The sequence below is a fragment of the Paroedura picta genome, chromosome 3, assembly GCF_049243985.1.
Source record: "Paroedura picta isolate Pp20150507F chromosome 3, Ppicta_v3.0, whole genome shotgun sequence".
NCBI classification, from domain to species: Eukaryota; Metazoa; Chordata; class Lepidosauria; order Squamata; family Gekkonidae; genus Paroedura; species Paroedura picta.
The window spans coordinates 84118129-84130411 of record NC_135371.1 but is presented as its reverse complement, the minus strand read 5'-3'; the positions used below and the strand labels follow the sequence as shown (position 1 = coordinate 84130411).

At 44.2% G+C, this 12283-nt stretch overlaps 1 protein-coding gene across 5 annotated transcripts in view; it reads right to left on the bottom strand.

Annotated features, from left to right (window-relative positions):
* MGAT4B (alpha-1,3-mannosyl-glycoprotein 4-beta-N-acetylglucosaminyltransferase B) overlaps positions 1-12283 on the bottom strand; it is a 171438-nt gene that overhangs the window by 23745 nt on the left and 135410 nt on the right. For all 5 annotated transcript variants that reach the window (XM_077326627.1, XM_077326625.1, XM_077326628.1 and 2 more), the window contains one exon: positions 3043-3236. In XM_077326627.1, the coding sequence (XP_077182742.1) occupies positions 3043-3236 (194 nt within the window). The remainder of the gene's footprint in view (positions 1-3042; positions 3237-12283) is intronic.

Genomic DNA, 12283 nt, shown 5'->3' with positions numbered 1-12283 from the left:
TGCATCGGTTGCCAACTGGCTTCCAGATCAAGATTCAATGTTTTGGTTCTTACCTTTAAGGCCATCTGCGGCCTGGGCTCCACTTATCTGAGGGACTGCTTGTCTCCTTATGCCCCCCGCAGGGCTCTCTGCTCTGTGGGTGTGCATCTGCTAGTGGTCCTCAGGAGGCTCGACCAGCGCCAGGGCCTTTTTGGTCCTGGCCTTGACCTGGTGGAATGAGTTCCTGGAAGAGCTGAGAGCTCTGATGAAGCTGTCAGTGTTCCACAGGGCCTGCAAGATGGATCTATTCCACCAGGCTATTAGTTGAGGCCAGCCCAGGAACATTGGGTCCCTCCCTATATAGGCCCCACAAAGACATTGCCCTTGAAAACTGTACATGGTTTCTTCTCCTGGGGATGGAGGTGGCTATTGGAAATTGAGTGGGGGAGTTCTAGATTGTTTCCCACCACTGAGATACTGTTGAGATCCATTGTTGTTTTATTATATTGTATATTGTATTTTGTTTTTACTGTAAACCACCACAAGCTGGACTGGCTCCAAGAGTGGTGGGGACAAATTTAAATAAAATAAATTAATTTACTCTTCTATAACACAAAGGATGCCTTCCATTTTTGGCTTGTAGTTTTGAAGTTCTTGAAGTACAGCATTGGTAAAAACTGCAACAATTATTCTTAATCTGTTGTGAGACAGAAGTAGAATTTAATGATGAGGAGTTTGACTTGGGAAACTTTTTAGAATGAGGCAGAAGAAGCTAAAAATGCCCAGAGGGAGCTTGTCAAATAGAGAAAAGCTTCTCTAATGGTTTCTAATAACACAAAAGTCAAGAAATTAGACATAGGGAAAAATGCCTTCCCAGATCAGCTTCTTTCTCCAATTCCTTTGAGAGTCCAAAGACAATGTAGCATCTGCCCTTGTTTAATATGCTCACAATGTTGTATTATCTGCTAGCATTACTTGTGAAAACAGGATATTGCCAGCCCTTGTTTCCATAACTGTACTCTCATTCTCAAGCAGACATCAGCACTCTGAAAAAGCTGAGTCCAAATCAGAAAGGTGGTGAAGTTTTATTACAGAAGCCAGCATTGAAGGAGGTCTACATATTTGTTTGTTTGTTTGTTTGTTTATTGACCGCCACTCCCAGAGGCTTGTGGCAGTTTACAAAAGTCAACTAAGAACCCGTCAAACACCAAAGATGCAACTTAAGTGAGCTACACATCTCAAAACACAAGTCTGTGGGCTGCAGACATATGAATCAGCCCTATTATTTTATTTATTTTTATTTTTATTTTATTTTATATTTATATTTTTATACCGCCCTTCCCTACGGCTCTGGGCGGTTTACATAAAACATTTTTCAACATTCACATAGAACACTATCAAAATCAATATCAAAATCAATATAACAATATAACAATAACAACAACATATAAACTGGAACAATTAGAACGGCACTTCAACAATAACTTGACAATCCCTCAGTCGGTTCGTTCCTTCAGTCTGGGGGGCACCTGTAGGTGTTATGGCTCAGTCGGCCCCACCAAATGCCTGGCGGAAGAGCTCCTTTTTGCAGGCCCTGCGGAACTGTGGAAGTTCCGGCAGGGCCCGGATCTCTTCGGGGAGCTCATTCCACCAGGTGGGGGCCAGGACAGAGAAGGCTCTGGCCCTTGTTGAGGCCCAACGTGCCTCTTTAGGGCCAGGGATCCGTAGCCAGTTGGAGGTGGCGAAGCGTAGAGCTCTATTACTGAAGCCCCTGCCAAAGTTTGTACATTATAAATTGATGCTCTGCATTTCTCAAGAGTTGGGCACATGTTTCACCCCATGTACAAAATGCAGCAAAACCTGTAAGCTGGTCCTTCTCTGGGAGTGGCACTTTTGGTCTTTTGATTTTTCAATATTGGCTCCTGCACTGAAGAACAAGTTCTTTCTGTGAGGCCCTTATATTGTTCTTGCTGTGGGAGTTTAAATGGGGAGCTAAAAATTTAGTTTCAGTTGTCATATCTGTTAAATTATCTGCATCAGTCTTTGTATGTGCTGAGGGTCATATTGGTGGACTGATGAGTTTTTAACGACATTTTGTTATGTTATCAACTGTCTTGGACTCTTGGGAGGAAAAGTGACTTATGGTCAAGATGAGTCATGTACTGAGCACAGCTGAGCTATATTTCACGAATAGCAGAAAGCAGGAGGTTATGTCCTACTTTGTGCTCTTCACGAACTGCCACAAACTATATCAAAATTCATGGAAGTTTGTGGTGGTTCTTCAGTTCGCAAACATCACTTTGTGAACCATGAACTGGCCAAAAGTCATGATGAACTTTAGTTCGTCAGTTGGTTCATGCCCATCCCTACAGCTGATGCAAAACATCATGGCCTACCTCCTAATTGGTGTGGGATATAATATGCATATTCAACTCAGCAACCATTACATTGGCTGTCCTACCCATTTCAGGAAACATATCAAAGCTCTTGTTTTAACCTTTAAATCCTTTCACAATGCTTCTCCCTAGACATGCTTGTCACCTCATATCTGCCCTACTTGCCCTACACCTCATATCTGCCCTCCTTCCTTCTCAGAGTTTTCTCAGACTTTTGTCTTCTACAAGGTGGATGGATTTTGTTGGATACACATCCTGGAACAGCCTTCCACAAGATGTATGTGGAGCTCCTTCTCTAACCAAGTTAAGGAAATTATGCATGGCAGCCTTATTTCAAAAGATCTGTGACAATTAACAGCTTGGTACTGCTTTGAATCACGCTACTGATGCATTTGCAGGTTTGTCTGGATGGTTTACTGCACTGTTCAGAGCTGACTTGTTCTCATTTTGTTGTCCAGCTATTTATTGTTAACTGTTTTGTGCAAAGAAGAGGTGGAGTGATAAAGCAGGTGGACAGCAACAGAATGAAATTTAGCCTGCATGTTGTTTATCTCAGATTAATTTTGTTCTAATGCAGGAAAGTGGGGATGAAGAAAACAATGAGTGACTTCCAAAAGTCAAGAAGATTCTTCCCATTCTGCACCCCCACAAAACCCCACACACTCACCGTTCAATGCGGAGTGGCTTAAAGAAACGGAAACGTATGAAGTCACCCATTGTAGGGGTAAATGCCCAAAAGAAATCTTCTCTCATATATGCTTTCTCCAAAGTGAAGTGCTGGTAGGTTTTCAGGCTGGTGCTCACCTCTGCAGGAGGGTTAACGTGTTCTTTTCTAAGAGCTTGTTTTCCAAAATCTTTGTCCTGAGCACACAAACAAAACGTAAGAGTAAGGTGATTTTATTTAAAACATGCAACCCATTTTCATGAAAATGTTCCAATTTCCTAGCCCTCTGTTCATTACATACTCCCTCTCTCTCGTCTCTATTGCCAATACCACCATCCACCCTTCTTGATTATGTATAAAGCTTTATCTTTGATTCTTTCTCTTTTACTTCCAACATGCACCCTGTTGTCATATCATGTTGCTTTTCCTTGTACAACAGAAACTACCTGCTTTCCTTTGTACCATCAGGTTGATTAAAGACCATCGGATAGTGCCTCCTTGGCAGTCCCATCTGTGTGCCAAATTCATACAGCAAGCACACAGTGGAGAACTTTCTTTCTCTTATAAGTCCATCAAAGCCAGATCCAGCTGCCAGGGCAAAGCAAGCCTGAGTAATTTGAAATTGACTGGCCATTATAGAGGAGGGGTGTGTTTTATTTTTTTACCTGTTACGACCTACTTGGAGTCCTTCGAAAGGGAGCAGGGGATGGAAATCGTTCTAAAATAAATATTCCTTGAGATAAATGGGTCTGTTCAGCTCAATTTCAGTGTGCTTCAAAAAGAGAAAGCATTTTTTTGACAAGGTAATCGCTTCCCAGAAATAGCCCTCAAGACTCTTAAAACAAGGCCTCCACAGAGCAGTCTTAGTAGAGCTTCCTCCAGCAGTACAAGGTTTAAATGGACTGCAGTTACTAAAACTTCAGGTCAGGGATTCACGTGGAGCCCCTGCCCCTCCATTCAGTATCATTTTCTGAAGCACACTGTGGCTCTGTGGCTTTAAAGCTGCTGCATCACATAGCTAGCAAATGCTTCATAGCCACCATTAATCAGCTGATACCTGCCATGCTGCAGTTCCCTTGCCTCCTGACCCTGTGCCTCCCCTTTCCTTCCAAACCATTTAATATTTCTTCCAGACTCTGTCAGTGAAGCATACCTGTCCTCTGTGCAGAGCGGTACGCCTGACCTCCTTTCTCCAGGGAATATACCTGCGTCAGAAGCACCTGCTCTTTCAGCCTAAGCTCTTAAACAAATTTGAAAACCCATTACATTTTACATAGAAATCTATTTGATATCCCAAGATGCAGGCTGTGTGGGCTTACACATACCATCTGCCTACAGGTTTGCTAATCAAGGACAGAATACATCTGGCACACAACGTGGTGTCCACTGAATCCTGAACTTAAAGAACAAGACAGCTTCTAGCCCCCATGGGAGGAGAGAGGTGACTGAAAATATGTTGGCTTTGCCTGAAGAGAATTCAGAAAACAAAATATAGGATTTGAGATAAACAACCAACAACAAGAGATTAAACTACAGTACCTTTCCCCTCTTGCTGGTGTCTGACAAAACTAATCCTTATTTTGTTTATTACAGAAGATCCTGTCTTTCTCCAAACAGTTTGGGGTTACAGGCAGAAGTGATTTCCCCTAGTAGCACATGGTATGGGCCCTGCAGTTCCAGGGCCTGGCAGTGCTGTAGGGTTAGGGGGCTTTCACACTGTATCAGGGGATGTCTTCATATTTAGGTGGTTTGTGGACCGCAAGAATGAAAAACAGGAATTGTCAGTTGCTTCCAAAGTTCTAGCTATCCCTGGAAAGGGTGCCCCTCTGTTATAAGTAACAGCATCAGTTGTGCTCAGCTAAGGGCCTTGTGAATCCTTAAACTGGCTCTGGTGCTACAGGCCCAGGAATCCTTCAACCAGGGCTGGTTCCAGGTGATCTCACATCCAGTTACTGATCAAAGCAAGGCCTGTTTAGCTTTACATTTGGCACTTTCAGACAATGATTGCCTATCCCTGCATCAGGCTCAATTTTTGCATCACTTTTGCTGCTGTGAAATGCTGTCCTTAGAAGCAGAACAAATTAAACTAAGCAAATTTACACAGATTAAAATAGGTCTCCCTACCTATAAACAAAAGTACATAACAAAAAGTCCCTCTCAAATGTCAAGCCTGAGGAGGATTTCAGTGCAATTTGTAAGGTTGTATAATGTAATGTTAACACTGGTGAGTCTGATAAGAGTATCTGTTTACTAGTCTCTGTATTTTGGTTTACTTTAGGAGACGAGAATGCTGGAAGGGAAGGGAGCATGTGAAGGGTGGGTGCTACTCAAACAAGAGCTATTGCATGCTCAATCAATGACTATTCCAGAAATACGAAAACACTGCAGGAGCTCTAAGAAGCCTATTTGGATGAACAGAGAACTTCAAGAGGAACTAAGAAAGAAAAGGAAAATGTTCAGGAAATGGAAGGAAGGACAGAGCTCTAAAGAAGAGTACCTACAGGTTACTAGGCACTGTAGATCAATCATCAGAAAGGCCAAAGCTGAGAGTGAGCTAAGATTGGCCAGGGAAGCCCATTGTAACAAGAAAAGATTTTTCAGTTATGTGAGGAGCAAACGTAAAGTCAAGGAGGCAATAGGCCCACTGTTGGGTGCAGATGAACAAACTCTAACGAAAGATGCAGAGAAAGCAGAAAGGCTTAGTGCCTATTTTACATCAGTTTTTTCCCACAGGTCAAAGTGTTTAGGCACATCTAGAGATGGCTGTAGCCAAAGGATAGTGTCTGGGTGGCAGGTTAACATGGATAGAGAGGTTGTCGAGAGGCATTTAGCTGCACTGGATGAGTTCAAATCCCCTGGTCCAGATGAAATGTACCCGAGAGTACTCAAAGAACTTTCCAGAGAACTTGCACAGCCCTTGTCCATCATCTTTGGAACCTCTTTAAGGACTGGAGATGTCCCGGAGGACTGGAAAAGAGCAAACGTTATTCCGATCTACAAAAAAGGGAGGAAGGATGACCCAGGAAACTACAGACCAGTGAGTCTGACCTCTGTTGTGGGGAAGATAATGGAGCAGATATTAAAGGGAGCGATCTGCAAACATCTGGAGGACAATTTGGTGATCCAAGGAAGTCAGCATGGATTTGTCTCCAACAGGTCCTGCCAGACCAACCTAGTTTCCTTTTTTGACCAAGTAACAGGTTTGCTGGATCGGGGAAATTCAGTTGATGTCATTTACTTGGATTTTAGTAAAGCTTTTGACAAGGTTCCCCATGATGTTCTGATGGATAGGTTGAAGGACTGCAATCTGGATTTTCAGATAGTTAGGTGGATAGGGAATTGGTTAGAGAACCGCACTCAAAGAGTTGTTGTCAATGGTGTTTCATCAGACTGGAGAGAGGTGAGTAGCGGGGTACCTCAGGGCTCGGTGCTCGGCCCGGTACTTTTTAACATATTTATTAATGATCTAGATGAAGGGGTGGAGGGACTACTCATCAAGTTTGCAGATGACACCAAATTGGGAGGACTGGCAAATACTCCGGAAGATAGAGACAGAGTTCAACGAGATCTGAACACAATGGAAAAATGGGCAAATGAGAACAAGATGCAATTCAATAAAGATAAGTGTAAAGTTCTGCATCTGGGTCAGAAAAATGAAAAGCATGCCTACTGGATGGGGGATACGCTTCTAGGTAGCACTGTGTGTGAACGAGACCTTGGGGTACTTGTGGATTGTAAACTAAACATGAGCAGGCAGTGTGATGCAGCGGTAAAGAAGGCAAATGCTATTTTGGGCTGTATCAACAGAGGCATCACATCAAAATCACAAGATGTCATAGTCCCATTGTATACGGCACTGGTCAGACCACACCTGGAGTACTGTGTGCAGTTCTGGAGGCCTCACTTCAAGAAGGACGTAGATAAAATTGAAAGGGTACAGAGGAGAGCGACGAAGATGATCTGGGGCCAAGGGACCAAGCCCTATGAAGATAGGTTGAGGGACTTGGGAATGTTCAGCCTGGAGAAAAGGAGGTTGAGAGGGGACATGATAGCCCTCTTTAAGTATTTGAAAGGTTGTCACTTGGAGGAGGGCAGGATGCTGTTTCTGCTGGCTGCAGAGGAGAGGACACGCAGTAATGGGTTTAAACTTCAAGTACAACGATATAGGCTAGATATCAGGAAAAAGTTTTTCACAGTCAGAGTAGTTCAGCAGTGGAATAGGCTGCCTAAGGAGGTGGTGAGCTCCCCCTCACTGGAAGTCTTCAAGCAAAGGTTGGATACACACTTTTCTTGGATGCTTTAGGATGCTTAGGGCTGATCCTGCGTTGAGCAGGGGGTTGGACTAGATGGCCTGTATGGCCCCTTCCAACTCTATGATTCTATGAGAATATTACATTTACCCAGTTTCTCCCACACCCAGTGGGCTTCTAAATCACGAGTTTCTTTTGTTCTATTAATGGTTGCTTCTTTGCCACTGCCTAGCCCTCTCCCACCTTTACAACTTCCTTTGGGAATTCTTTTGTTGGGGTACTGTATTTTCCTGTGGTGGGGTTGCCTGCAAAGTTGTTTTTATGTACCACTCATCATTTCAACATTTTTAATCTCATATAAAAATACGCCTAGTCTTTCACTTTTTAGAGAGGCTTGGTATGCAGCAAGATGCTTCTTTGCCTTCTGAAAATACATCTTGGGAATGGGCCTTCCCCCCCCCTCAAGCTCAGTGGGAGAGTAAGGATGAGGCCTGCCCCTGCGATCATGCTGGGCCTTGAAAGTGCTTGAAGCATCTCCAGAGCTCAGTGTGTTGCCAAGGGCAGGACCTTACTTCTTCTCCTCAGTGGAGAGCACACATTTTGGCTGCCTACCAAGACCAGGCAAGATTTGTGGATCCCTGAACTCTAGTTGTGTTTTTAACACACTCCCTCTAAGTAGCCAAATATGAACTTTTCTGTGGCTAATCAATTTATGGACAAAAGGTAAAGAGCATAGGCTTGCTCCCATTCCATCCATTTTTTTTTGTTAAAACAGTCACAATAACTTTTAAATAAAATGTAACTATCTGTAGTCAAAATAATCCTCACACTATTTTCAATGGTTCTGTTAACTTCTAAAACCAATCTTTCTCGTAGAAGTAAAAATGAAAACAAAGAGCCTGCAATTTTATGCACTGCAAATATTCCTCATTTACATAAACATGTTTGTTTCCTTCATATGATGCTTAAGATACCATGTTCTTGGGTAAAGTGCATTCAAAGGGGTTGAACCAAATTACCATTCTTAAAAAAAAGAAGAAAAATCTCAATGGCTGGTTTGGGCTAATCATAACTCATTTCTTGGCTGTAAAATGGGAGTATTAATTGGTTGTCTTCTACAATGGTGGTCCCCAACCACCGGGCCGGGCCCTGACACCGGGCCGCGGCTCCCTGCCTCCGCAGGGCTGCACTGGGCCGCGCATGCGTGCTTGCGTCATATGCGGCCGCAAACGTGCATGCGTGGGAATATCGCACATGCACGTTTGGGGCCACGCATGGCACAAACGCGCATGCACGACCTGGCTGCGCATGCGCACATGTTGCCGCCAGTCCGCAGCCTGTCGCCACCGCCTGGAAAAGGTTGCGGACCACTTTTCTACAAGACCTTTGTACAGTTCCCTCAGTGCATATTAGATTTTGAGTAGGAAACCCCAAAAGGGAAAACTTTGGGCCATTCCACACAGCGTTAATGTTGCTGAAGTGTTACCATTGTGTAACACTATTTGGGGAAGGCACTGGCAAACCACCCCGTATTGAGTCTGCCAAGAAAACGCTAGAGGGCGTCACCCCAAGGGTCAGACATGACTCGGTGCTTGCACAGGGGATACCTTTACCTTTACCTTTAACACTATTTATTTTTCGTTATTCACGATGTCGTACACAATCTGCAGCACTCCCGTAAAAATCGCTTCCACAAAAGTGGATTCCCCCTAAAAAAACCGCTAGACTCTTGAGAACATCTTGCAACACATACGAAAATGACATGTGCGTTCTCAGTATAGCGGTAGCAAGCATGTCCCTCCCTAAGCTCTCACACCCGAGCTTCCGGCGTCATGATCGCCATTTCCCCCCCCTTAAACCGGCAAAAAACAAATAAGCAATGCTTCTTTGGCCGAAATCCCTCCACAAGCAATTGTTTGTAAAGTTTCCAAGCACAATACAGTCCCCTGATCGACACTGCCCGTAATTTCGGCCAGAAATAGCACGGGGGAGGTTTTTTTTTTTTTTTACTTTAAGAGCATTTAACAGCTCCCATGTCAGCGAAAAAGGTACATCGAATGAACAAATATGTTTGTTCAACGCTATGTTGTTTTCGGGTTTTTAAAAACAGTTTTTAAAGGGAAGCACGAACACAACAGTTAATTGGCTGTTCTTTGATTGATGGCCAGGGGCGGGAGGAAGCACAGAAAAATATCGCCTCCTTTGTTGCGGTTTCAGCGAGACCGGAAACTTGTGCGTTACGAGAACAGCGCTAGTGGGAGAGCCTTTTTTTTGATAGAAACGGCTGTGTGTGTTACCGAGACCTGCCACTTTTGATTGCAGCACTTTTCAATAGCGCTCAGATTTGGCAACATTGTGCATTGTGCGGAATGGCCTTTCATTCTCCCATGTATCATCCCCAACCCAAACTGTTTCATCTTCCTCTTCTTGAGGCAGTCTCCATATCATTTCATCTATTCTCTGCTTCCTTCTTTCACTCACCTATTAACCAGCCCCATTGCTCTAACTTTATTCTGCCTTTCTCTCCAGTGTGGACCCCAAGCAGTTTATATCGTTCTGCTCCTTTCTTCTTTTATCCTTACAATAGCAGCCTTGTAAAATAGATTTGTTTGAATGATTGGCTCAAGGTCACCCACCAAGTTTCCATGGCAAGTGGGGATTTGAACCTGGGTCTCTGACATACTAGTCTGACACTCTAACCACTCTGACTTTCATCTTTCCCTTCTTTCTCTTCCCTCAGCAGACTGTGAGAAAACTTTAGCCTAACTGCAAAGGTTATGTGGTAGGAAGTAATTCAAGTGAGTTGTATGGCAGTCATTGCCAGGCTCAGCCAAGTTACATGAAGTGTTTGGGGGCTGCTGTAGAGCCCAGGTGAGACATATGGAATCAAGGTACAGCCACTGTCAAACATATTGAGTTGACCAAATGCATGGTAGGAAGTTGCCTGGTGGTTGCTGCTGGGCTTCGCCCTCCAGGGCAGGCAGAAAGAGAAGCAGGGCAGACTGAATGGGAAAGAGACCTGCCTTTCATTGGAATAAACCGAGATGTGAAGGCTAGGACTATTGTATTGGTTGCTTAGCAACCCTAGCAATGTTCACTGAGGTCTGAGGGCATCCATTTCTTTAAGATACTATTTATTATTTGGGGTGGGGATTAAGCTTCCTATGTTGTTGTTTTTTTAAAAAAAGATATCAGATTTTTCTGCATACCTGGGGCTTTTCTCAGATTTGCTGAAAACTCTGACAGGTTTGTTGAACATGCTCACCAGGCTTTTTTCTTCACAGAAAGCATGGCTTTAAAGGTTCAGAAATGTTGTTGTGATTGCCTAGCAATCTCCAAAATGATCACTGACTGCTCAATGGGCATTAATTAATTAATTTTCATTTAAGATGTGGAAACATCTTATTAGTCAACCCTGGCACTCTGGGCACTTTCTCATCCCCACCCCACCTCTCCTGTTCCCCAGCCTCTCCTTCCTCCACTTTCAGCTTCCTTTTTACCTCTTTGGGAACAAGAAAAACGAGAGCAGGAAAGCTGTACATATTTTAAAATCCTCTCCTCTGGATAAAGTATATTTAAAATGTTTCTGTATCAAAAAGCAGTACTTTAGGGTTGCCAGAACCTGGTTCGAAAATACCTGGAGATTTTGGGGGTGGAGCCCGAGGAGGGCAGCGACTTCAATAAATTATAGCATCATAGAGTCCACCTTCCAAAGCAGCCATTTTCTCCAAGTGAATTGAACTCTGTTGCTTGGAGATCACTGTAATAGTGGGATGTGTCAGGATGCTAGGCCCTTCCAAGATTTATAATAGTTTATTTAGCTTGCTAGCCATGTTGGAATCTGTTAGTTTATTCAGCCTGTTAGCCATGTTTTATCGCCTCAGTGCTTTGGTCAGTTCTTCCTGCATTCACACCTCTCCCCCAACCATTTCCATTCCACTCTGGAATGCAACCTTGGGAGGATCTCCATATCTAGTTGTTGTGACTGTTTGAAGTCTTCCCATGTTGCATGTATTCTGGGGGGGGGGCAGGGAGGAGCGAGGGATTATATGCTGTTTGTCTTTGCTTCAGTTTCAACAATGTATTGTCAAGTGTGCTTACCTGCTCTGAATAAATAAAATATTTTACATCAAGTCAATGGTGGAGGTTGACAACCCTACCATGAAGAACAGCTTTATTCTGCAGCCTGTTGAGTCCGTGGCAGGCTGCATCCCTCAGCGACTCCACTTAGTCACTTTCCTACCCTGTATATTTTGATTTGAACATGGAGCTTCCATGGGGGTAGAGAGGGAAAAATATACCATCTTCCTACTGTGCTCAGTAGCAGTTGTACAAAGTGCTCTTTCCTATTTTTTAACTTTCCTATTTACTCAATACATTTTTATTCCCTCCCTAAAGGAGCTGAGGGTGGTGTACAGGCTGCTCCCCCTTTCTTCTCCCTCCTGCAGACTGCGGCAGAGAGAGATGCTACCAAAAGGAAACTCTAGCCACCTCCTGTCCTTCTCATCTCTCTGGGCAGTGGGAGACAGGTGATTCCCCTGCCGCTCCTTCCCTCACAAGCAGGGTGCTCAAGAGCCACTGTCAAGCATAAGCTGCCATTAGCTAACAAATGAGAAGGAAGTAGTCAGCCAGGGTGCCTAACGTCAGGCTGTTATGGTGTTGACCCAGAGGCCCCTGACCACACTGACCCTTGGGCAGGCTGACTTGGCTGCAGGTGCAGGCTGGCCTCTTTCACTGGGCTGAGAAGCATGGCAGCAATCCATTGGCTGCTGTTGGTGGCAGCGGTGCTGCTGCATGAAGCGCCATGGCCAGGTAAGAATGGTCTCCTGGGCAAGAGGAAGCTGGAGGCTCAGGAGAGAGCACAGTGCTTGGCTGGCCCCCCTAATTCTGGTGTGTTCTCAAACTTTGCAAGACTTCACAAGAGTTTCCCCTCACTCTCAACCCCCAACTTCTCTATCAACTGTGGCATAAGATATTTCCCCTTCAATAATGTA